Source organism: Prinia subflava, chromosome 20, assembly GCF_021018805.1.
Source record: "Prinia subflava isolate CZ2003 ecotype Zambia chromosome 20, Cam_Psub_1.2, whole genome shotgun sequence".
NCBI classification, from domain to species: Eukaryota; Metazoa; Chordata; class Aves; order Passeriformes; family Cisticolidae; genus Prinia; species Prinia subflava.
Window position 1 is genome coordinate 4,509,956 of NC_086266.1, and position 23,312 is coordinate 4,533,267.

At 55.8% G+C, this 23,312-nt stretch overlaps 1 protein-coding gene across 3 annotated transcripts in view; it reads left to right on the forward strand.

The window, feature by feature from the left end:
- Positions 1-23,312, forward strand: part of DLG3 (discs large MAGUK scaffold protein 3) — a 75,029-nt gene that overhangs the window by 9,598 nt on the left and 42,119 nt on the right. For all 3 annotated transcript variants that reach the window (XM_063416778.1, XM_063416776.1, XM_063416777.1), the window contains exons 3-4: positions 89-237; positions 2,125-2,268. In XM_063416778.1, coding sequence (XP_063272848.1) covers positions 89-237; positions 2,125-2,268 — 293 coding nt within the window. The remainder of the gene's footprint in view (positions 1-88; positions 238-2,124; positions 2,269-23,312) is intronic.

The following is a 23,312-nucleotide window of genomic DNA, read 5'->3' on the forward strand; positions in this document are numbered from 1 at the left end:
CAGAGTGGAAGGTCACGGGTGCTGCACTCCCAGGGCTGGTCTCAGGCTGTCTCCCAGTGCTGAGGCCGTTTCTCCTGCTGTTTTGCAGATATTCATGAATTCTACGATTTCACGCTGCGCTCCGCACCCGTGCAGTCCCCGAGCCCGGATGCACCTCAGGGCACAGCCAGGCAGCAGCCTGGGGCCAGCGAGCCCAGCTCCACAGCCACCCCCAGACAGCCCCAAAACCTGCCTGAGGTAAGAGCCAGACCCTGCACACCCCTGGGCTGAGAGGGATTCGAGGGGCACAGCAGCCTGCCCAGCTCACATCCAGGCTGTTCCCACACATCCTCTGCCATCGCTTGTCTCATTAATGAGGCAACCTCTCTGGTTCACAAGTGTTAATTGAATTACCCGTAATGCAAACAGCTCCAGCCCTGGCTCCTGCTCTGCAGTTGCAGCTGGATTAGTTGCTCCTGTCTGACACTGTCTCCCATGGAGGCATTTCAGCTCTCTGATCCAGCCACTTTTGATAAGTGAAGTAGGTTGAGTCTTTCAAGTTTCCCTTTTCAGGATTTTTTTCCCAGCTCTCAGATAACTTGTGTCTCTCTTATTTGCATTCTCTTCAATTTTCAACAGCCTTCTAAAAGATACAGCACCAGGTGGAGAGGCAGGAATTGAGCAGTAGGGTCTCAGTTATCTCAAAGGCACCAAGGTAAATAAAATTGCCTGATGTCTTTGCCTTCTTTCCATCCCCCACTTACTGCCTCCATCCCCACTCACTGCCCTGCCATGGGATGCTGTAGGATCCCCCTAATCTAGGGATACACTTGTCCAGAAATGCAAAAATTCTGGGATTCCTTCTTTCAATGAAATAACCCGATCAGATAAACACCAGTTTCTGTCTCTCAGATTGAACTGGCTTCCCATCACACACCTGGGGGAACTCCAGATTTAAATGTCACACAGGGAAGATGGAGCTGAATGATATCATCTAAGGAAGAACGCTTTAAAGGAGTTTGGAGATCAAGAAAAAGGAGGACAAAACAGCCCAAAATCACTGCAGGAGATATTTGTGTTCCTCTGGCTCAGGAACCGCTTTAGTCCCATTTTTCTTGACCCCCTTCACATTGCCAGTCCCTCTAGTTAAAGACCTGCAACTCTAGTATGTGTTTCAGAACTGAGTTTTAGTGCTGTTATGCCATAGGCAGTGGGATCCTGCTTTGGGTTTTTTGGGTGTCCTGTAGCCTTGATCCACCCAACAGTGAACTCTGGTGGCAATAGCCAGCAGTCTCTGTGGCCAGGCCGGTCTGTGGATTCCCAAGGAGATGTGACATTGAATAAGGACATTGAAAAATCAATGTGGAAACAAGCAGGGAAGCAACTGTGGGCCTTGCACAGCTGCTGTGAGCAGTGCTCCTGCTCCCTCCACTGTGTAAGGGGATGTAAGGGGAATGGAAAAAGCATCCAGTCACAGTGAACAGAACCCAAGCCATTGACACCATCAAATCCCTCCTCCCTACTCCAAAAAAAAAAGTGTTTGAGGTGTCTTGTGTTGCTGAAATGTGAAATGCAACCCAGCAATGGCACAGTCCCAGAGTCTCAGGCCAGCAAACCTCCACCGTGGCTTGCAGTGACCCTGCTGGCCCTGTGGCCAGTGCTAGGCAGGCTGACCTGAGAGGTGGGATACCGTCAAAGGCACCATTCGCCTTGCAAGGGGAAAAGCTCATTTTGGTCCTTCCAGAAGCAGTGGAGAGCCCAAAGGCAGCTGGCCTGCCCTACCCACACGTCCCCTGTCACTGTTGGACACAAAATAAAAATGCTTGACTCCAGTCAGCAGGCAGAAGAGAATCAGAATTCTTTATTTACAATTCCTTCAGCCCTTTTATAACATGCTGCGCTAAAAAGGCACATTATTAGTCCATAGGATGGACACCTCTCTCCACTGGTTAAGTAACACAAACAACACCTGGGAGAGGGGTTGTTATGGGAAAGAAATATTGCTTACTTAGAAATGTTATGGAAAGAACAGTCATTTACACAAAGTTGTTAGGGAAAGGAAAAACTGTTGAAAGGTTTCCCTTGGAACAATTAGCAATTTTCAGAAATCCTGGGCCCACATTCCCCTGGTTTGTCTCGTTTCAGGACGGCTCCTGGCGCCGTGAGCAGAGGCTCCCCGCGGGCGCCCCGGCCACGCCGCCGCGCCTGGTGCGGGTGACAGCGCGGCGCACCGAGGCGCCGGCCAGCGTCTGCAGCCTGGTGCTCAGCTCTGCCAGCACCCTGCCCCAGGTGAGCCCCCGTGCGCCCCACGGCCCCGCCAGCCCCGCCGGCGGCCGGCACTGAGCGCACCGCGCCGGCACCGCGCGCTCCCGGCGCTGCCAGCGCGTCCTCCTGGCTGCCCTCACCAGGAAACCCGGCTGTCACCCGGCTGTCACCTGTGCCAGGGGCTGCAGGGCTCTGAAACCATCCCCTTGTGCTCAGAGGGCAGGTGGATGTGGAATAAAGAGGCTGCATGGAGCTGGAAGCCCTCCCAGGCCCGTCCCTCTCGCCCCCAGCGCTGGCACGCTCCCACCTTGCAGATCTCTGTATTTTTTTTTCTCTCCGAGCTCTTAAATGGCAGGTCCGTCCCTCAGCTTCCCGGGAGCTTTTTCTCTGCTGCCTTATTTGCTTGGAAACACCATTTATTTGGATGTGCGTCGTAAAGCTCGGCCTCCCCACCTGGTGCAAGAAAATCCTTTGGGCTACACGTGTGAGGGGAGTTTTAGGGATGAGCGAAGGGCAAAATGCACTTTTGGGAAGGATGAAGTGGCCAGGAAGAATGGAGCTCACCACAGATTTAAAATTATATGAAAATGTTGTTTTTCTTGGCAAAGTTTGAAGTAATGCTTGTTTGCTAAGGCTAAGTCTTCTTCCAAAGTATTTTAAATACAAAAATTGCACTGCCTCTTTTCTGTCCTTTTTTAAATGTTTCCCTCCTTTTTCTGGACTGCAATAAAATGGGTAACACCCCATTTTTATTCTCTTACTGTGTAATTTCTCCTTTTCTCTTGTTTCTCTCTACATTTTCAATCATTCACCGTATCTTTAGCAGCTTTTGAAGGGTGGGACAGTGGTTTTTCTGAATATGACAAGAAGATGAGCTTGGCTGCTGATTTCCATTTACCAATGGGTGGGAACCACCACCACAGGGGAGTCACAGGGCAAAACCCTGAGAGCCTGAGCAATTTGGAACAGATTCTGTTGTGATTTTAAGGGATTTTCTTCCTAACTGTCCCAGGCCATGAAGTACAGCAGTCCAGTCCCAAATGTCTGGCTGAGCTGCAATCTCTCCTTTAGCAGCCAACACCTACTTTTGATTTTAATGCTTCATGCAATGGAGAATCTGCTCTGTCTGTGGCCTGGCTGGCCTGATGATTATTTATCCTTCACATTAAAAATCTGTATTTTACTGTTAGCCTGTATTTCTCTTGCTTTAGCTCCCAGCACCAGGAAATTTTGCTGCCTTTGTTTGCTAGGATAAAGGACCTTGGCAATCAGAAATGTTCCCAACATGTTGGTATTTATAGACGTGTCTAAGTTCCCTCTTAACTTTCCCTCAGATAAACTAAACAGATTGGCTCCTTCACTCGCTCACTGTTAAGGCAGGTTGTTCCAGACCTGAAATAATTCCTGTCATTCTTTCCAGCCTCCTTCTTTCCTAGCCTGTGTCAGCATGGGGCCAGTCCTTGGTGCCAGGTGCTGGAGCTTTGCAGTCCCTTCCTGAGAGGGAGGACACTGGGGACCTGGGTGGGCAGACTGGACTCTGTGAAGAGCTCTGGCAGGGCTCTCATCTGCACCTCCTTCATCCCAGGGGATGGTCATTCCACAGCATGGGAGATGGGAGCTGGAGGTGAAAAGCTGTGAGGATGGGAGTGTTCAGTGCCAGGCACTGCCATGCCTGTAGTCCTGCCTGAAACTTGGCTTTGTGCAGAAACCCAGCAGCTTTCCTGAAAACTGGAGCCAAGCAGTGCTGGAGAGCTGCAGGCTCGAGCAGAGCTCCTCTGCAGCAGCCCCTGTGCTGGGATGCAGTCCTTTGTCACAGGATGTCACCTTCACTGCTGAGTACAGGCAGGAAGGAAGCAATTCCAGCAGTCCCCCATGAGACAGGATCAGGTGCCTGGGGCAGGCTGTGCTCCTGGACAACAGCACAGGGCCTGTTTCTCATCCTTCACCCCTGCATGAAGGCACTGAGGACACCTCAGCTCCTGCCAGCATCACATCCCTGTCAGCTCTCAACCGCCCCAGCACGCAGGACAGCACCAGGGCTGGACAACACCTCCACACCCAGCTCCTGCCCTGCTCCCTGGGCACTTCTTGCTTTCCAGCCTTCAGAGTGCCTTTTTTGCCACAGGCACTTCCAAAGCAGGTTTCAGAAAAATACCTGAGATGGCAAATTGCATTTGGAAGAACCAGGGAAGCTTTTATAAGTTAATGATAGTTAATGCCAGGGCACCAGCTGCCACCCTGGTGCCATCAGCCAGGAATTAGGGCTCTAGTGGACACCCTGATAAAAGGCAACATCATGAACTGGCTGTTCCTACATGAAGCAAGTGCAATTCTCTTACTGCATCCATCGATGTAAATAAGTTTTCTGTTGCCCTGGCTCTGTCCTCTCCCCTGCCCACAGCTCTCCACGGCATTGTTAACAGAGCAAAAGCTGCCATGACCTGCTTCAGCCAGGAAGATGCATGTCAAATAGATTGCCTCTCCACTCAAATGCTTCCAGGAACAGGAAATTTCTGCCTGCTGGCGAAGGACACGGGTGTGCTCCGAACAGCCCTGCAGTGAGCAAATGGCTGCTACAAAGGAAGAGGTGCCGGTAAACACAGCAACAACTTGTGCTTCCTGTTGAGGCTTGGTGGGCTGAAACCCTCCCTCTGTGCCAAAGGGAATGTTCAGCCCTCAAAGGGACTTTGCCCGATAAAACACCCTGTTGAGGCTAATAGAAGCAAAACCCTGCCTGAGGTCTGGGGCTTGTGGGGTTTTATTTGCTGAATCAACCTTCCCCCGAGCCCTTTGGTCGCCTCAGCAGGGCTGCGGGAAGACTCGGGAGGATGCTCCTGTGGCCGGAGTCACCCCGGTGCTCCCGGGCTGCCGAGGAGGCTGAACGCCGCTTCCATCCTCGGTGCAGGGAGCAGGCAGCTGTGGAGACAAATGAAAGAGGAACAATGCCGCTGATGAGCCAAGGAAGCGCTGCTCTTCCCCTGGCACCGCTCTGCTGAGCCCGCTGTCCTCATCCCTGTCACCGCGGGCCGCCTCCCTCCGCCTGCCCCGCATCCCTCCCGCTCCCAGGGATCCTTCCTCGCTTTGTGTCCTGCTCGTTCCCGGCCTGGCAGCTGACACGGGGCAACAGCAGGTCCTGACAGGATGGAGAGCACAAGGCTGCCTCGGAGGACAGGCGTTCCTGCGTGTCCTGGAATCACCGGTGGATAAAACCCCGCTGCTGCTCCGGGTGTGTGCGATGCCTCTGTCCGCGCAGTGAGAGGGCTTTAGCCCTGCGGGACTCGGGCCAGAAATGTCCCAGTCCCCCTCTCTGTGTCCCCGGGAGGGCACAGCTCCGGCAGAAACGCCCTGTCAGGGTGTCAGGAGCCCTCTCCGCTGCCCCTGCTGCGGAGGAAGATGCATCCCTCTGCCCACAGCCCACGGCTCCAGCGCCGCTGGAGCTCCCGGGGCACTCGGCAGAGAAAGGCAAGCGGTGCCGCCAGCGTGGCCACGGCCTGCCTGCTTCTCCCGTCCTTCTCCCGAGTGTTTTTTCCTGTTTCCCGGTGTGCCCCTGACCGGGCCAAGGGGCGTTCCCGGGCTCTGCACCTTTGCCTGCCAGGAGCGGCGGGTCGGGATGGGGCGGGCGAGCGGCAGACTGCAGGGATGCCGGCTGTGAACTCCCTGCTCCCCCGGCTTGGCTGCAGTCTCACCGCTCTCCATTTCCTCTGCGAGATGCAGGAGAGGGGAAGCACCGAGGAGCTGTTTGCTGTTGTGTGGAGCATCAGAGAAATGAAGCAGATCTGTGGTGCAGGTGAATGTCTGACAATGAACATGGCCCCAGCAAGAAACCCCTGTCAGGCTGCTCGGATGCCCATGCCCTGCTGTCCCCACCACCTCATGCCTCTCTGCTGGCTGGGCAGGCAGCTGAAGCCATTGCTGCAAGCCAGACTTCACCAGGCCACGGCTTTATCTCGACCTGAGCCCATCAGCATCAGCCCTGCAACCCCAAAATCCCAGGAAGAGGCTCATGCTCAAGCAGACCACAGAAGCACCAGCTCCTGGGGGAGCTGCCCCCTCCCCATTGCATCCCAGTGCAAAAGGAACAGCATGTTTATTTTAGGAGAAGCAGAGAAGAAAAGCAGCAAGCCCCAGCCCAGAGGCTGCTGCCCAGTGACACTTGTGGCACTTTGTGCCTAGAGGCCACCTCAGGGCATTCAGATGCTCTCCAGCAAATTTCTGTTTTGACATTGCAGGCACAGGCTCAAAAGCCAAAATACTGAACTCAAGAGGGTGTCTGTATGTGTTAACACACACAGATTGAACCACACATCAGCCCTGCACAGCAGGACACCCAGCTGGGCAGCCTGTGTCCCAGGGACGCTGCTCAAAGGGGGGTCAGCAAGGGCTGTGTCAGTAAGAGCTGTCACTTCAGTGGACATTTTGGGGTTGAATGGCCTCAGCTTTACTAGAGGCTCTTGCTGTTCCTGCTGCAGAGATGAACATGCTTAGACTTCAGTTCTCCCAGCTCAATATCCACCTTCAGCAAAGGATGAAGGAAGCCAGTAGAGCCACCAGGCTGTCAAACCAAAATATCATGCATGGTCACCTCTTCCCACTCTACTTGGGGACTTCTTGTCTAAAACCAGCAGCAAAAGGAAGAGCCTTGCAGACACAAGGTGTTTCTGGCTGTGGAGCACAGGAAAATCTTGATGGATATGGTGTTTCCATTCACCCAAGTCATTGTCACTGTTTTGAAGGTGTTTTGATGGTGTGAGTGCATACAGCTCTCCCCATGCAATGGCAGAAAGGGGACAGTGAGGGGGAGGCTCTGAGGATGTCCAACAGAGAGCCATGCTCCAGAGCCATCCAGGCAGGCTTGGAGTCCATCCATCCTCCCTCTAGATCGTGTAGTGTCTGCATCTGCCTGTCCCCAGGGGAGCAACTTGCACCTGAGCTTCACACTGATGGATTTCATGTGTAGCTCTGAAATCAAGCCCCAAGCCCATCCACAGGCATCTCCAGCAGGAAGGGCACTGACCGGGGCCAGCCCCATCAGTGCCTTGGCCAGGAGCTCAGTGAGCCACTGCACTGCCTCTGCTGCCCTGCTCATCGAGTTTCCCAAATGTGCTGATTCAGGGTCCACCCAGCAGCTCCCAGGTTCCTGCTTTCCCTTCTCAGGTGATGGACCATATTCCTGCTGCAACCCAAGCGAAGCGCTGGAGCCTGTCTCCTGCAGCACAGACCCACCAGGAGCTCAGGAAATGTGGAGCCAGGGCATGGGATGTGCCACTCTCTCCTCCAGCCATCCACAGACCACTCCCCCTCACAGCCACCCCAGCATCTCTGGAGGGTGAGGACAAATCCCCCAGGTGTATTTCTGCAAAACAAACCAGCTCTCCTCGCCATTTTCAAAGAAACAAACCAAGCTTGAAGGCAGAGCCTGGCAGGCCAGCTGCTTTCATTCTGGAGTGCTGGAGCTGGGGGAACATCACTGCATCTTAATGGCATCAGGCTGGACAGAGATCAGGATTCTGGTGGCAGAGGCAGTGCTGGCACTGTTATAAATAGAGCAGCCACGATAACTGCTCATGAAGGTTTATGGTCTTTAGGATTTGGAGGATCAGTATCAAGCTACGCTGAGAGATGTATTATCCTCAGCATTGGTAGAAGCTAGGGGAAGTGCAGGGGGAGGACAGTAAATGAGCGTGGGTTTGGAAATCATCCCTCTTGTGAATCCAGGAGTGAGCCTTTGGAAAGGTGCTCTCTGCTGGCTCCTCTTGCCTTGCTCTGCCTGCTCTGGGAGGGTTAAACCATGCATGGCTGCAGCAGTGGCAGCATTTCAAGCCAATCTCTGCCCTGTTGCAGGAAGCAAGGATTTGCCCCAGGGCAGCACCTGGCAGAGCCCTGCAGCCTGCAGGTACAAAGCACCTTGCAGGAGTCTTGCTGCCATCTCACCTGAACATCATTCCAAGTGTTGAGGCTCAGGCAAAGGCCTCCTGCAGTCTGTGGCCTGGATAGCTGCAGGGGCTGGCACTGCTCAGGTGCACCAATGTCTGTGCCCGGAGCACTGGCACGGAGCCCATCCTGCCTGGCCAACATCGCTTCCCCAGCCTCACAACCAGCTTCTCACCTGCACGTGTCCAGGAAACACGGCAGCGTCCTGCCAGGCTGTCCCCCCCTTTGAAGGGGTATTTTTAGACCAGATCATTTCACAGCCTGGGCTACAGCAGACTGAGGGAGGAGCTGTGGCAGAGCAAAGAGGGGGCACTGCACTGCAGTGCAGGGGCAGAGCAGGCTGGACCTGAGCTGGGTTTATTGCAATCCCACGGTTTCACTGCTCATTCCCTCCCCCTTGGCACGTACTGCACAGCTGTTTCCCCTCTGTGCAATGGAATTTTGCACAGCTGAGTCTCATGGGGTGTTTCTGCAGGAAGATTTCGTCAGCTTTAGTGCTCCGCTGTTGTGGGAGTGCTCCTGAGTTCCTGATCTGGCCTAGAGCAAGAGTGGGGTGATGGAACAGCTCTCCCAGCTCTCCCTCACACCGTGAGGAGTCCACCCATCCTCCCTCCAGCTCGTGTAGTGTCTGCATCTGCCTGTCCCCAGGGGAGCACAGCTGCTGGAGCACAGCGCTCAGGCAGCTCAGGGCCTTTGGGGGAACTCAGCCCAGCTGTGTGCTCTGGCCAGTGTGGATGTCCAGCCCTGTGACCTGACCATCCCACGTCCAAGCCCTGGAGTCAGGGTGAGGGCACTGGCACATCGCCCCTCAGCACCACCCACCCTCCAGGGCTGGTGTTGCTGGCATGTCCCTCCTGAGGCAGGCTCGGGTGTGCCCGTGCCTCAGGCGGGGCTCCTCGTCCCGCGGCTGGGGCCCGCTTTGAAGGTCACCTCGGGGCTCCCTGTGGGGCCGGGCGGCGGCTGCGCTGCGCCTTTAAGAGCGCCCCGTGCGCGGGCTGCGGGCCGGCGGCGCGCGCGCTGATTGGCCGGCCGGGCGGCGCGCGCGGCGGGGGCGGGGCCAGCCATTCATAAATTTCCGAGCGGCCCCGCCTCCCTTAAAGGGGCAGGGCCGCGCCAGCCAGGTGCACACCTCCCCTTCCCCGCGGGTGCCCGTGGCTCCGAGGGACAGCAGCATTGGTTTTTCTGCCCGCGGCTGGGCAGGTTTCCCTGCAGGGAAATGTGTTCTGGGGCAGCACTGCCCGGGTGAGGCACGGCCGTCCCTGTGAGTCACTGTGGGCGGTGGGAGTTGCTGAATGGACTTTGCTCCATCTGGAAGGGGCAGATTGGAGCAGGGCTGGCCAGGGGAAAGAGAGAACGCGTGTTCCCCACGGAGTGCCCCTGCTTGTTACCCAAGCAGGGTGGGAATAATCGAGGAAGGGACATCTCTGGGCCCTGGCTGTGGGGGAAGGTCCCTCTGGACAGGTCTGTGCTGGGCAGAGTGGTGCTGAGCCCCTGCCTCCCTTTCAGAGCCGCGTGTTGACCCACTCTGAGGAGAGTCCCTGTTCCTGCAGGGATGGGTACTGGTGGGGAGCCCCTGAGGGGCAGCCTGGGGGGCTTTGTGGCCCCAAGGTCATTTCAGCTTCGGCAGAGCCAGCCAGGAGATCTCCACAAGCTTGTGCAGCCCAGGCAGGGTGTGTGAGGCTCCCACTAAGGCTGGAGTATGTGAGCATCCCCAGGGGCAGATGGGGACTGGTGCAGGATGCAGGGAATTCTGGTGGAATACGGGGTTTCTGGTGGTGTCACACTAGGCACAAGCCAGACATCAAGGTACAGGACAAAAAAAAAAATAGCAACAGATTCTCTTAAAGACTGTGAGATTTCAAAACACCTTGCTTTGACCGTGGTGTGGCGTGGTGAAGTTGTGCCCTGGTCACACTGTCAAAGCTTCCCATCATTTTCTAAAGGAAATGAGGCACACGCAAGGACCGTGGGACACGTCAGTGCTGGAACTGGTGGAATTGCCGTGCCCTCGCAGCAGCGAGGCTCCCCCCGCTGTGGAGGGAAGTGCATCACGGCAGCCCGCAGCCAGCCTGTGCTTCCAAGCACTCCAGCACAAGGAGCATCCCTGCCAGGTGACGGGGGAGAGCAGCTGTGGGCATTGAGAGCCTGTCAGGAGTTCCATAAAGCCTGCTGCACTGGGTTGTTATTAAATAACGCCTCCAGGCTCTCCTTCACAGGCAGAGAGCCTGAGCCCTGCTGCAAGGACCTGCCTCAGGTCTCCATCACTCCTCTCCCCTCCCCTAGCATGCAAGATATTTAGTGTCCATGATGTGAGTTGCAGAAACCAGCCAGTGGTGGCTATTAAAGACTCTTGTGCCACAAACGAGTGTGCAGCAATTGGGCAACGTATCAGGGATCGTTAACAGAATAAAAATGGTTTTGCCCCAGAGGAGAATAACTTGGGTATCTGCCCTGGGAGTGCTGAGGGCTGTTGGTCCCCTGGTATGCCTGGTTTTTATTATCCCAGCTGCACATATCCCGGTGGGAATCGCTGCTGGTGGCAGGAAGGAACAGCCATGGGGTGAGATGTTTCTTACTCTGCCCCTTCCCACTCAGCTGTGACTGCACAAACCCTCCAGTGCTCACAGGAGCCTCCAGCCCCGTTTGCCCACAGCAGCTGTGCAGCCAGCTCTGCAGAGCACCTCTTCAAGCCCCAACTGAGAAGCCCCAGACCCAGCAAATGGCAAATTCCTGCTGGGTGGGGTATGTGTCAGTGCTGAGGAACTGGCTGACAGACTGAGCCAAGTTCAGCTGGTCCCTCTCTTTGCTGCTCATCTCCTCCCATCCTGCCCACTCAGATACATTTCCCTGCTGCCTCCCTGGGCTGCATGTCTTGGGTGTCTTTTTGCAGGTGATTGTGATGGGAAAAGGCACATCCTCCATGCAAAACTGTCCTCCCCTTCCTCCTGAGCGTTATATTCTCTGTCAGCACCCAGGCTCAGAACAAACGCGTGGCTTCGGTTCCCTTGGCAGGATCCAGTTTCTCTTGGGTGACAGTCAAGCACTCGGGTGACTGCTGTCTGCGAGGAGCTGGCTGCCTTCAGCCTGCCCCACCTCCTCCTCCTCCCCTGCTCCTGGAAGGGCTCAGGTACAACAAACCCCCAGTGCCTGGCGCCTCACACTTGCCTTCCTCTTCCTGCAGGACCTCATGTGAGAGGAAGGCAGCGGCAGCAGGGGCTGCAGTGCCGGTGACACCAGATAAAACCTAGATAAAACCTAGATAAAACCTCGATAAAACCTCGATAAAACCTCTGTGCCGTCTCCTTGTGCCATCTCTGTGCCATCTCCGTGCCTTGTAAATCACATCATCTCCAGGGATTTCTTGACACTTTGCTGAAATTAGCACCTGTAAAAAAAAAAAGAGCAGCTGCCAAAGCTGAGTTTAAATAAGACGGGGAGAATACCGGGAGGAAATGGGTAGAGAATGAGGGAGCTCTTGAATCACTTCCCTCCATGAAGGCACCTGCCTGGAAATCAGCCTGGAAAATCAGCTCCCATCTCCTTTAGCCCTGCTCAAGTGCTCACATTACTGCAGCAAGATGCCCACAGCTGCCTCAAAGTGCTGGGCACTGTGCCTGCCCTGCCAGACACAGGCCTGGGCACCCCAGTGCAGGTGTCCACGTCACCTGGGCTCCCAGCAAAGCCACTCCCAGTTGCCAAAATGCCACTACTCACTAAAACAAGCTGGGGAGAAGTACAGAATATGGATGCTCCTGGCCAACCAGCCCTGGCCTCCTCTTAGGCTTGATTAGGTATCCCAGGTCCTATGCAGCATTAGGGAATGTTGCAAGCAGGCAGCAGCAACCGTGGATTAATTTTTTTTCCTCTTTAATTGGGGCTAGCAGGTGGCACATGCAGCTCATTACGAATGCACAGGAATTAAACAACTCTCGTGGCAGCTAAAATGGGAAATGTGGGATTTGGGGAGGGGAGATGCAAGCAGGTAAGGAAGGACTCTAAAGAGCTCTGGCAGCTGAGGCTTGAGACCCCTCTGATTACAGCTGGTAATGAGGCACTAACAGATAAGAGAGCTGGGGGAAGTGGTGAGGGGTGGAAGCTGTAATACTGGCACTCCAGGGCTGGCAGTGAGCGTGTTTACCATTGCAAGAATGGCTGTGAAAGCAGCCAGGGACCCAGCACAGAGAGGACCAGACACCTTCCTTGTGGAGGATGCACCAAAAAGAGAAAAAAAAATGGGAGGGGAAAAAAAATCAAATGAAATGCTTTTCTTTGTTTTCATTCAGCTCCTTATTAAAGCATTTTTCCCTAACAGCTCTTGTCCTTTGCTTCTGCACTTCCTCCCTGAGTGAATGCCCATGTCCTTGCCTGCCCCCATGCCAGGACAGAGTGACAGGAGATTTTTCGGTGAACAGTTGGGGTGACAACCTCTGCTTGTGCAGTTCCCAGGTGCTTTCCTCCCACCCAAGTCATCCTCTTCCAAACATGGGGCTCCTGACTGACCTTGGCCCAAAGATGGCTTTGGAGAGGTCTCACTGCACGATCCCTGCAACCTCACCCTGCCACCCCAGGGTGGGAACTGCAGTGGGGAGGATATTGGAGCTGGGATGGAGCAGTAATTAGTTATGCCCAGGTACTGAGCACATCTCATTAATGAAGTTATCCCAGAGGTGCCGATGGGTGGGCAGCCAACAAGGAATTCATGTCCTTTTGCTCTCGAGGGGGAGACAATGGCCACCTGCCCTTTTTTACAAGGCTTTCTGCTCTACTTTGGTGCAGCAATCCTTTATCTCAGCTTCAGTCTGGCCCAGTTCCTCCTGTCATTCCCATCTGATGGCACCAGCAGCAGTAGAAGATGTGGAGATGATCCTAATTTCTTAAAACCTGAAGTGTAAAGTCCTCTCTTAATGCCAACACCACACGCTTTCCTGCCGTGCACACACCCAATTTTTCATTTATTAATTCTGAACGAGCTTGCTTTGCAGGCAGGCATCCCATCCTGTCCTGCCCCTGTGAGCTCCTGGGGTCTGCAATGCCCTGTGGCACCGAGCTCTGCGGGGTGGAAATGCTTCCTTGTGTGCAGACATTGGCTTCATCTTGGTGCATCTCTTTGGGTCAGTGCCACAGTGCCCCTGGGACTGATAAGTGTCCAGGGCAGCAGCAGGGTGAGCCCCACCTGTGGAGCTGTTTCTGAGGCCTCAGCAGCTCTGCTGTGCTCTGCTGCTTGAGGCCACCATGGTGAGGACAAATGCTCGAGACTTGCTTGTCCAGGAACATTATGACTGTCCTAAGCCTGCAGCTGGGAAATCTGAGTGTCTGAGCCTCTCCACCACTCTGTGGCATTAAGCCACCTTGTGATTGAGGTGACCTGAGCAGCCTAGAGACAGTGAAGTGCAGGCAGTGCTGGAAGGGACAGGTGCTGCACCATGCAGTGGGGAGCATGGTGCTTGGGGCGATGCCAACCCTGATTTTGGGTGTCTTCTGCCCCTTCCCCTTCACCCAGAAGCAACATTTTCACTTGATTGCTCAGGAGCAAACCCTGCAGAGCACCTCTGTGAAGAGGTGAAGTGCAGAAGTAATTTTGTACTGCAGTTTAAAGAGCTAAAGGAACAAGGACTGGGCAGGGGCATTTATCTGACCAGCCATCATGCACTTCCTCTTCCCACAGCCCTGCTCGTGCTCAGGGCCATATTACACCAGCTGCAGGAGGAGCCTTGCAGACCCTGGAACCTGAACTGAGGTGTTGCACCACCATTATCTTGTTGCTCAGCCTGTGGCCCCCTCCTGCTTCTGTCTTTTAGCCATATCCTGTGGGAGCCCTGTGCACATTTCATTGCTCTTCTACATAGTTATGTACCATTTCTTTAAATAGGTTTTCACCCACCCTAGTGTTTTTTACAGCCTTTAAGTATTAGGGGGCCAGGTCCAGGTTCTAAATGATCAGATGTAGGGTTCTGTAGTGGGTTTTCTCTCTCTTCCCATCAATTTCTCTGAATGACTCTTGAACTTCTTCCAGTCCTGCACTTCTATGCAAGAGGTTAAGGGCTGCCTGAGCTGCACTGGGAGCAGCACCCCTGCCCTGCTGCACCAGCAGGCATCTCTGCTCTGCTTTTACCATCCCCTGATGGCAGTGGGAAGGCTCACCAAAGGCCCTTGGGGTTTCTGCACCCCCAGTGCACCTGTGGCTCAGGGGACAGTGGCAGCATCCCCAGGGCGCTGTTCCTGATGGAGCACGTGTGGTGACATTTCCAAAAAAGCAAGGGCAGAACTGATACAGAGATGCAACAGAGGTGCTGCTGCCAGCCTAGCGACCGGTTCAGATCTTGAAAAATTATTTCCCACTCCAGTGCTGGCTACAGCTGAAGCAAAGTGAGCCCCTCTTGGCATCAATCCCAAAGCTGGCAGGGCTGCCCGGTGCGCCGGGAGACGGGCTGGGGGCAGCCGCGGGGATGCGTGAGGCAGCGCAGGATTCTGCTCCTTCTGCATGCCTCCTGCGGGGGACAGCGGGGGAGGCGGGCCGGGTCTGCCCGGAGCGCGGGGATGACCGCGGGGATGAACACGGGGAGATGAACGCGGGGATGAACGCGGGGGGATGAACACGGGGATGAACGCGGGGATGAACCTGGGGACGAACACGGGGGGATGAACGCGGGGATGAACGTGGGGATGAGCCCGGGGATGAACGCGGGGATGAGCGCATGGAGGAACGCGGGGATGAACGCGGGGATGAGCGCGGGGATGAACGAGGGGATGAGCGGCGCCGCCGGGGCGGGGCGCGGAGGTTCCGCCGGTGCGGATTGGCCGCTGCGGGGGAGGGGGGGCGAGGGATGCTCCGCGCCGCCGCAGGTGCCGCGGTCCCGCACCGAGCCGAGCCGGACCGGGCTGAGCCGGACCGGGCTGAGCCGCCCCATGCAGCGGAGCGGTTCGGAGCTGCTGCCCCGCGCCCCGCGCCGGGAGCGGCCCCGGGACTGAGTGGCGTTGCGGACGATGTCGCGGCGCGCCCCCGCGGAGATCACCGCGCTGTAACACCATCCCCCTCCCTTCCTCTTCCTCCTCCTCCTCCTCCTCCTCCCACGGGGCCGGGGGCGCCGAGCGGGCGAGGAGGCGGCAGGCGCGCCTTGCGCGGGGCGGGGGCCGCTGCCGCCCCCTGAGCATCCCTCCCTCCCTCCATCCCTCCGCCCCTCCGCGCCGCCTCCCTCCCTCCCTCCCTGCCGGCTCTATGGTGTGAGGGCAGCGATGCACAAGCACCACCACTGCTGCAAGTGCCCCGAGTGCTACGAGGTAACGCGGATGGCGGCCCTGCGGCGCATGGACCCCCCTTCCTACGGCGAGTGGCAGCACGAGCAGTACGGCTACGGCGGCTACGGCTCGCAGACCCTGCCCGCACCCGGCGGCGCCGCGCCCGCCGCCCGCGGCAAGGCCAAGCTGGGGCCCCCCGCCCGCGACCCCGCCGCGCTGAAGCCGCCGCCGCCGGCGCCGGGGAAGAGCGCGGCCAAGGTGAACGGGAGCGGCCCGGGCTGGTGGCCCGAGTGCACGTGTTCGAGCCGCGACTGGTACGAGCAGGTACGGGCCAGCCCCGGGCAGCGGCTCCGCCGTGCGGGGCGCGGCGGCTGCCGGGGGAACGCGGGGTTGGCGGCGGGGTTCTGGCATCGCCCCCGGGGCGTCGCGGCTGGCCGCTGTCGTGGCTCGGCTCGGCCGTCGGGGCCGGTGCTGTCGGCGCTGCCGTGGGTCGGGCTGGCTGCTGCGGGAGGAGCCCGGCGTTGGAGCAGCCAGCGGGGCCGAATGGATCTCGCTGGGCGCAAGGCGGTCGTCGGGCGTTGATGTATTTTGGACACCCCACCTGAGGCGCTCGCTGCTTGCGATGCCTGAAGCCCTGGCAGCATCAAGGGCATCCCGTGGTGCTGTGTTGAGCAGGCACGGTGCGTGCTGCCCGCTGGGCAGCCTCGTGGGTTGGCAGTGTTGCTTGCCAGCGCTCCCAAAGTGTCACCCACTCTCCATTGAGTTGTGGTTTCCTCGCTCTGCTGCTACGTCCCTGCTCCCCGAGATTATTACGTAACCCTGCTCTGGTCGCTGGCGTGCTGTGTGCATTCTGCCCCATTTCACTGCCTCCATTTCTTCCCACACACATTCATTTTATCAGTGTTCTCCGAGACCCATTCCCGGGCTGTGTCTCTCTCCCCTAAATGGAGAGACCAGTCTTATTTTGAACCCACAAGCCGGCTTAGAAAATGGTTGGATCTGTTTGCAAAGCATTAAAATGGAGGCTAGACCCTGCCTGAAAAACAATTTACCCTGCTTGAGAGAAAGGCATTTCAGTCTGCTGCTTTCATTCATTATCTTCAAACCTCACATGATTTCTTATTGATCCTTCTAATTATTATTTCAAGATGCTCTAGCAGGCAGACACACGGGAATCAATGGGAATTCTCTCCTCCTCTGCTCTCGGCAAACACAACCCTCTTCTTCCCTTCCTCTATTTATTCTTCATTACTGTCTCGGTCTGTAGCTCTGGTTGAAATAATTAGATTCATAGCTGATAGCTCAGATGATATTTACAGAAGGCACCAAAAACCCCAGCCACCTTCCTATGAACCTGGTCCTGCTTTCTCTCTCTTTCTCTGCCACTCTTTGCATCAAAATCAGCCCCAGCTCTCTCTCGCCTGCTGATTCCTGGCAAGCATTCTTCCATCTTTTCTTCCACTATCCCTTTCCTTGCCTCCATCCAAAGCAGCAAGCTCGGGGAGCAGAAAATCCAAGCATATTTGCTCCCTCCTTTCTTCTACTGCTTGCATGAAAGGTCCGGCCCAGTATTCCCAGTAAGACGATTGCAAGCAGTGTGAGAAGGAAGTGATGCCAGCTGCATTGCTGCCGTGGCAGGCTGGGCAGGGGAGCCTTTCATGTTTTTGCAATGGTGGGAGAGAAATCTTTGTCTCTTCGTGGTGCTGCCATGGAGCTTGGGCTGCTCGGAGAGTCCGCGTTGGGAATCTCCGCTCTGCCTTTTACTTTCTGAACATGAGGGGAAATAAAAGGGAAATCAAAAGCTCCTCGCGGCATTGCAAGCAACAGAGGACGCCAGTGTTTGAGGCTGTGTGAGCATGGCAGGGTCTGCATGTAGAATATGACGTGTGTGCTATGTGCACTGCCTGCATCAGAGCAGGCACAGCTCCCTGGTGTGGAGCAAATGTACGCTGTGAGTAAAGCCTTGCAGCAAACGCCTCGGCAACGCTCTCCTCCCCATCCAGGGGTGCCCAGTGCCCAAACCCCCAGGAATCCATGTTCTTCCCAGTCCAGTGTGGGCAGAGGGACAAAAGGTGGTAACATGGAAACGCCTAGGCATGGCTTGTGCCCAGGCAAGCAGGTCCAGTTGGCTCTAGGAGGCCGGGGGATGTTGGGCTCTGTGTGGATTTGGCTGGAGGTTGCAGATGCAAAGTGATCTCCTTCACTGGCTGCCTCCGTGTCCAGGAGAGCCTTGGCTGGAGGCAGGGCTGCCATTTTTCAGGGCTGCCCCTTTAAATGAGCTCACTGTCCCTGAAAGCACTTCCAGCAGCTGAGGTGGGAAGGGTGCACAGACCAGGAGGGTAAGCAGGGATCTGTTAACCCTCTGGAGAGCTTCACCACCTCTCATTTTAAGCATTTTTTCCTCCCCTTGCCTCTTCATGCAAGCACAGAAGCGTGTGCTAGTGCTGTGACACCAGAAACGTGCTCACAAGTTGCATATGGTGGTGTATGTTCTCTGACATCATGGCATACTCACAGACCCTGTGTGCAGCTCCACGGCATGTGAGACGTGCCCACACGTGCTGCCCAACACACGGCACGGTCCCAACGTCAACCTGCACCTCCTCCCACTTCCAGCCCCCGTCTGTTCTCTCCTCCTGCCTCTCCCCTTCTCTAGGACACATTTTAGCTTGCTCAGGCAATGCCAGTAACTGAGAAGCCCTAATCCTCACCAGAGGGAGGGAGGAAATCTCTGAGGTCTAGGTATCTCATCTCTTTTTTGCTTTGCTTTTCTTCTCCCCTCTGAGATCTCTTCCATTTCTTTTCCCTTATCTATCCATGTCCCCTGCTCATCAGTTCCCAGTCCCTGCCCTTGGTGTCATTGCTGCCCTCCATTGTTTCCATCACTATCCCTCCTGTTGGCCCTGTACTCTCCTTGTCCCCCTTTGCTCTCTGCTGGGGGGCTCAGTTCCTCCCCTGCCAGGCTGGGGTGACAGGAGGACTCCTGGCTTTGGGGGAGGAAGAGCAGTGTGATCCAGGGAAGCATCCCTGATGTGCAGCACTGGAGGAGCAGACTGCTCAAACCCCTCCTCTCCCCTGCACAGTGACGCCCACGCCTCTCAGCAGAGGGGTGCTCAGCTGCCTGGCCATGCCCCAGCCCTTCTCCAGCTCTGCTCCAGGAGCTGAGGGTCCAGAAGTGACACCTTCCCCTGCCACAGGGAACATCCAGCCCTGATCTTGGTTCACTCTAAAGACCGTGGTGCCATGCACAGTGACCAGGCCCCCCATGAGGGTCCCAAGGGTGTCACCAGCACTTTCATGTGCATTTCTGGTGTCTGGGGCATGGGCTGGCAAGGGGCCCAGGGCAGTGCAGCTCCTTGGCATGTGGTGAGGATGTGCCCTCTGCCCCCAGTGCTGCCCAGGTTTGCTGGCCCTGCTTAGCCAGGAATGCAAACTCCTGCTGCCCCCTTTCCTGTGGCCCCTTTCTCCCTCTTGGGGTGGCCACAAGGCTGCAGAGGGGACTTGGAGCAGCATTGCAATGAGACTTTGACCACCTGCAAATACCCAGAGCGTGCCAGGCTTGCGTGGCCCCCACCCCTGGCAGAAGTGTTTCATGGCCAGGCAGGTGGAGGAGTGGGACAGATCTTCCCTGCCTGCCCACAGCAGTGTTTCACTGATTTTCAGGGGTGGTTTTTGATGCACAAACGTTGCTTGCTGATTTCTTGCCATGCCCTGGGTAATTAATCAGGACAGCACACCTTGGCCGAAGCAGCAGCCTTTGCTGAGCCTTCAGATGATGTTGGACATGGGGCTCCTGTCTCTTGGGGCATGGCAGGGGGAGGGAAGAGCCTTGGAGAAGTCGTGGAGGTTCAGAGCAGGTTTCTGAGTGATGAGCAGGTGTGGCTGGAAGGAAGGAGGGACAGCTCCAAGGGGGCAGGCAGGGAGGCAGACACAGGTTGCTTTGAGGGAAATGGCTGAAGCCCCAGATGTTCCCTGGGGAGGTGCGAGGGAGGGTGAGAGGAACAGGGTGCCGGGGACATGGAGGCAGTGGAGGTGGTGAGGTTGGCAGGGTGATGTTGCTATGGCTACTCCCCGTGCTATTCATAGAAGAAATTAGCTAAATCTTTGCACTGAAACGTGGAGGAGGAGAGAGGAGGAAGGCGTTCTCTGTGTTTGGAGGGAAGGAGAGAAGCCAAAACAGGAAGGGGGTGAAGTTTTCCTTCTTTTCTCTGTGCCTGCACTGTGGAGGGGCATTTCAGGGAAGCACCGCTGCCTGAGCTGCCCAGCAGTGGCAGGATGTGGAAGGATGCAGGCAAAGAGGAGCTGTCCCATGGGAAAACCCCCCCTGCAGAGCTTCCACACAGAGCCCCACATGGCAGGATGAGTTCTGTATCGTGCCAGGAGCACAGGAGACATCCTCTTAATTAAAGACAGCCAATCTGTGAAAGGTATTTTTGGCAAGCTAAATGTAGATGCAACTGTAGTGAAACTTTTCCTTTGCATCTGGCTCCATTGCTGAACACAGTGCTTGTCTGTTCCTGGCCCCACCCATCTGCTCAGCCCCTGCTCTGTGGTCACTGGTGGTCCCCCTGTCCTCCCTCCACCTCCAGCATCTCTTCCAGCATATCCCCGTGCCAGCTGGAGTTCCAGGAGTCTTCCCTCTCCCTCACTCATCACACTCCACTCCCTCGTGAGAGTTTGATTCCCCTTCCACAGACCTGTTTGTCACCTCCTCACTCACGATGTGTAAATCTGCGTGTCTGTTCCTAATATATCCCCCTCCATCTGATCTCACCTCTCAGCTTGTTTCTTGGGCATCTCCATCTGGTGATCCTGCCGTCATCACCCAGCAGAGTTGCTATAACCAGGTACTGAGCTGCTCTCCTTCCCCCAAGCCCAGCCTCACACCCAGCCTCGCACCCGCCCTCGGCCCCTTGCCCCAGGGGAAGAAGCTGATTTTTCTGATGGTGTTGATGTTCCTTTCCTGCCCCTCAAGGCCTAGATAATGCTTTTTTCAAGTCATCCCCCTTCCCTGTGCCTCTCCTGGGAAAACCTTAACACACAGATGCTGAGTGAGCTGGTTCTCCTCACCCGCCCCAGAGTGTCCCGTGTCCTGCTGTCACCCATCCTGGACTGGGGAGGGTCAGATGTTCTCAGTGCTCCTTCACCAAACATGCTGGATTCATTTAGGAGCTGACAGCTGAGGATATTTGTCTCCTTAGTTTATTTATGCACCTGTAAGACTTTTCCCCCCTTTCTTTGGGCACGTGAATCCCTTGGACAGGGGCTGTACACTTGTGCTTGTTGGCTTTTCTGACTCATCCCTTTAATACAGTAAGGGATAATGCTGGAATTAGAGAAGTGAGTTGAAGGACTGAGCTTAGCTCCTCTCCAGCTGGATTACTGGCTGCTGTCTGCCAGCCAGCCCAGATGTGCAGACTGCAGCCCTAGAGCTGGGTTTGGGGTCTTGAGCTGCTGGAGCAGCCCAGGGAGAGGTGCTGGGGCTGGTGTCTGAACTGGCTGTGCTGGAGGTGTAGCTGCTGCTCTAAAGGCAGTGTCTGAAGCCACATGTGTGGGAGAGACCCCAACAATGCAACATGTGGAAGAAGAGCAAAGTACCTGCCAGAAGTGGGAGGATGTGGCCGTGCCACAGTGCTGGAGGAGGAGGAGGAGGAGGAGGAGGAGAGTGCCTTGGTGAGGCATGCAGGGCCGAGCACACGCGTGTTTCAGCAGGGGTGTGTGCAGTGTGGAGGAAGTTGCTCCTGATGAAGAACCTGGGGGCAGCAGGGAGCTGCCAGCCCCCTCTGTGACAGCACCTGCTGTCATTCCTGTTGGAGGAATTCCTGTCCCGTTCCCCCGTGACTGCACTTTCCACCAACTCTTCCACCGTGACTGGAACCTGCCTGAGCCCAGTCCTGACCCGTGCCAGGGATTCAGCAGGGATCTGCTGGTCATCCTCAGGGTGTATGGTCCCACAGGGGGTTGCATGAGAGGGAAACCCAGGGGACAGCTGTCCCAGAGGCTCACAAGGATGTCCCAAGAAGCTCAATTCGGGTACCCCGGGTGCAGAGGAGGGTGGGAGGAGAGGCGCAGCAGAAGCTGTCGCTGTTCCTGGAGAGCTGCCTTGTTCGGGTAAGCCCCTCGGCACGTCGTGTGCTATTATGGGAGGAGAGAAGCTTCCGTTCCTTCCAGAGCTGTGAATGCTCATTTAGAGAGGGGAAGTCATTAAGACTAATCAGGACGTAATCAGGGCCGTGGTGATGTGCCGGGCGCCCGCTGCGCACAGCCCGGTGCAGGATGCTCTCCAAGGGGCCGGAGCTCTCTGGGTGCCAGGGGGGAGCAGCTCCAGCCCTGCTCTGTGCTGGGGCACCAGGAGCTCGGTGTGGGGGTGAGGGGGCTCTGCCTGGCACCCCAAACCCTGTGTGTGCTCCAGTGAGCCTGGCAGCTGTGACTCAGGGCCGGGTGTAACCCTTGCTGTGAGGCTGTGCCAGCGCTGTGGGCGCAGTGGGCTGTGTTAGTGCTCACAGCTGCTTTTAACACATGCCAAGATGGGATGGTGCAGGGATTCCTCAAGGCCCTACCTTGTAAATCCAGCAATGTGCTGTGAGCATGTGTCAGGGACTTAGAGATGAAAACTTTTAATACAGCCTTTAACAAGTTCAGAATACCTGAATTTGGAATGAGCTCCACAGTTTAGTTTGCAGAGCTCGCCGGATGGGGCTTGTGGAAGAACTGCTCCCAGGGTGTAATTATTTTTGGGAACATGGAATGCTTCAGAGCACCCCAGACCAGGCCCTAGATACCTTCTTGTCACCTTAGTGTTAACTAGAATTTATCTTGAATCTCTGGTGATGGATCTTGGTTTGCTTTTTTTCCCACAGAAACAGGTTTCTTAACACTTGTTAACTGGGTGTGCACTGGAACTTACTGAAAAGAAGAAATTAGGATATTTGAATCCCAGGAACCAAAGAAATCTTCATTTTAACACCATTCCTTATTCCTTTTCCCCCCTAAACATAGGTATTTGTCTGAGAGGAAGATAAAAGCGTGTGACTCTTTCAGATAATAATAACTTTTCCTGTGTAACAAGGAATCAAATCAATTTTATTTGATACCGCCAGGTCAAAGAGAAGCTACTGAAGACCAGCAGCTTTGCAAATTGGGTCACTTATTTTAGTGGGCTGAGCCTGGAACAGGATGTCTGACTTTCAAGTTTGAACACCCTGGCCTTAATGGTTTCTAAAAGGAAACTTAGATTCGACAGAGCTTCTGTTTGGGAAGCTTTCTTCCTTCGCCGCTGAGTAAAGGCTTTTTCCAGTCCCTATTTAAGCTACTCTTAAAAAAAAAAAAAAAAGGGCACCAAAACAAAGATTAAACCTTCAGTAGCTGCTTGTGTTCACATTACCCTTTGGGCACTTCAGTGGCTTTGCCAAACATCCTTGTGACCAGGCACCTTTCAAGTCCCATGCTCCCTTTCCGGATGGCCGCGGTGCTTTGAGCCGGTGCCGGGGTGCAGCCCTGGGCAGGGGCTCTGCCAGAGCCTGCTCACGCCACCACAACAGCCCAGCTTGGACATCTCCCAGAGAGAAGGGCTGTTCTCCTGCAGAGAGGGGCTGTTCTCCTGCAGAGAGGGGCTGTTCTCCTGCAGAGAAGGGCTGTTCTTGCTTGCAGGCCACCAGGCTGGCTGGGGGCCGAGCACAGGGACACAGGCAGCAGCTGGCACCTGGGCTGGATGGGACTGATGCTGTGGGTGCAGGCACCTGCAAGCTCCATAATCAGCCCCAGCATCGTTCCCTGCATCATTGGTGCCACATTTTGAGCTGTGCAGGGGGGCAGGGGCCAGGGTCTCTCCCCTTCATGCAGGCACACTGTTGGGTCATGTCCTCCCCCTGCCCAGTCCATGTCAGCCAACAGGTTGCTCT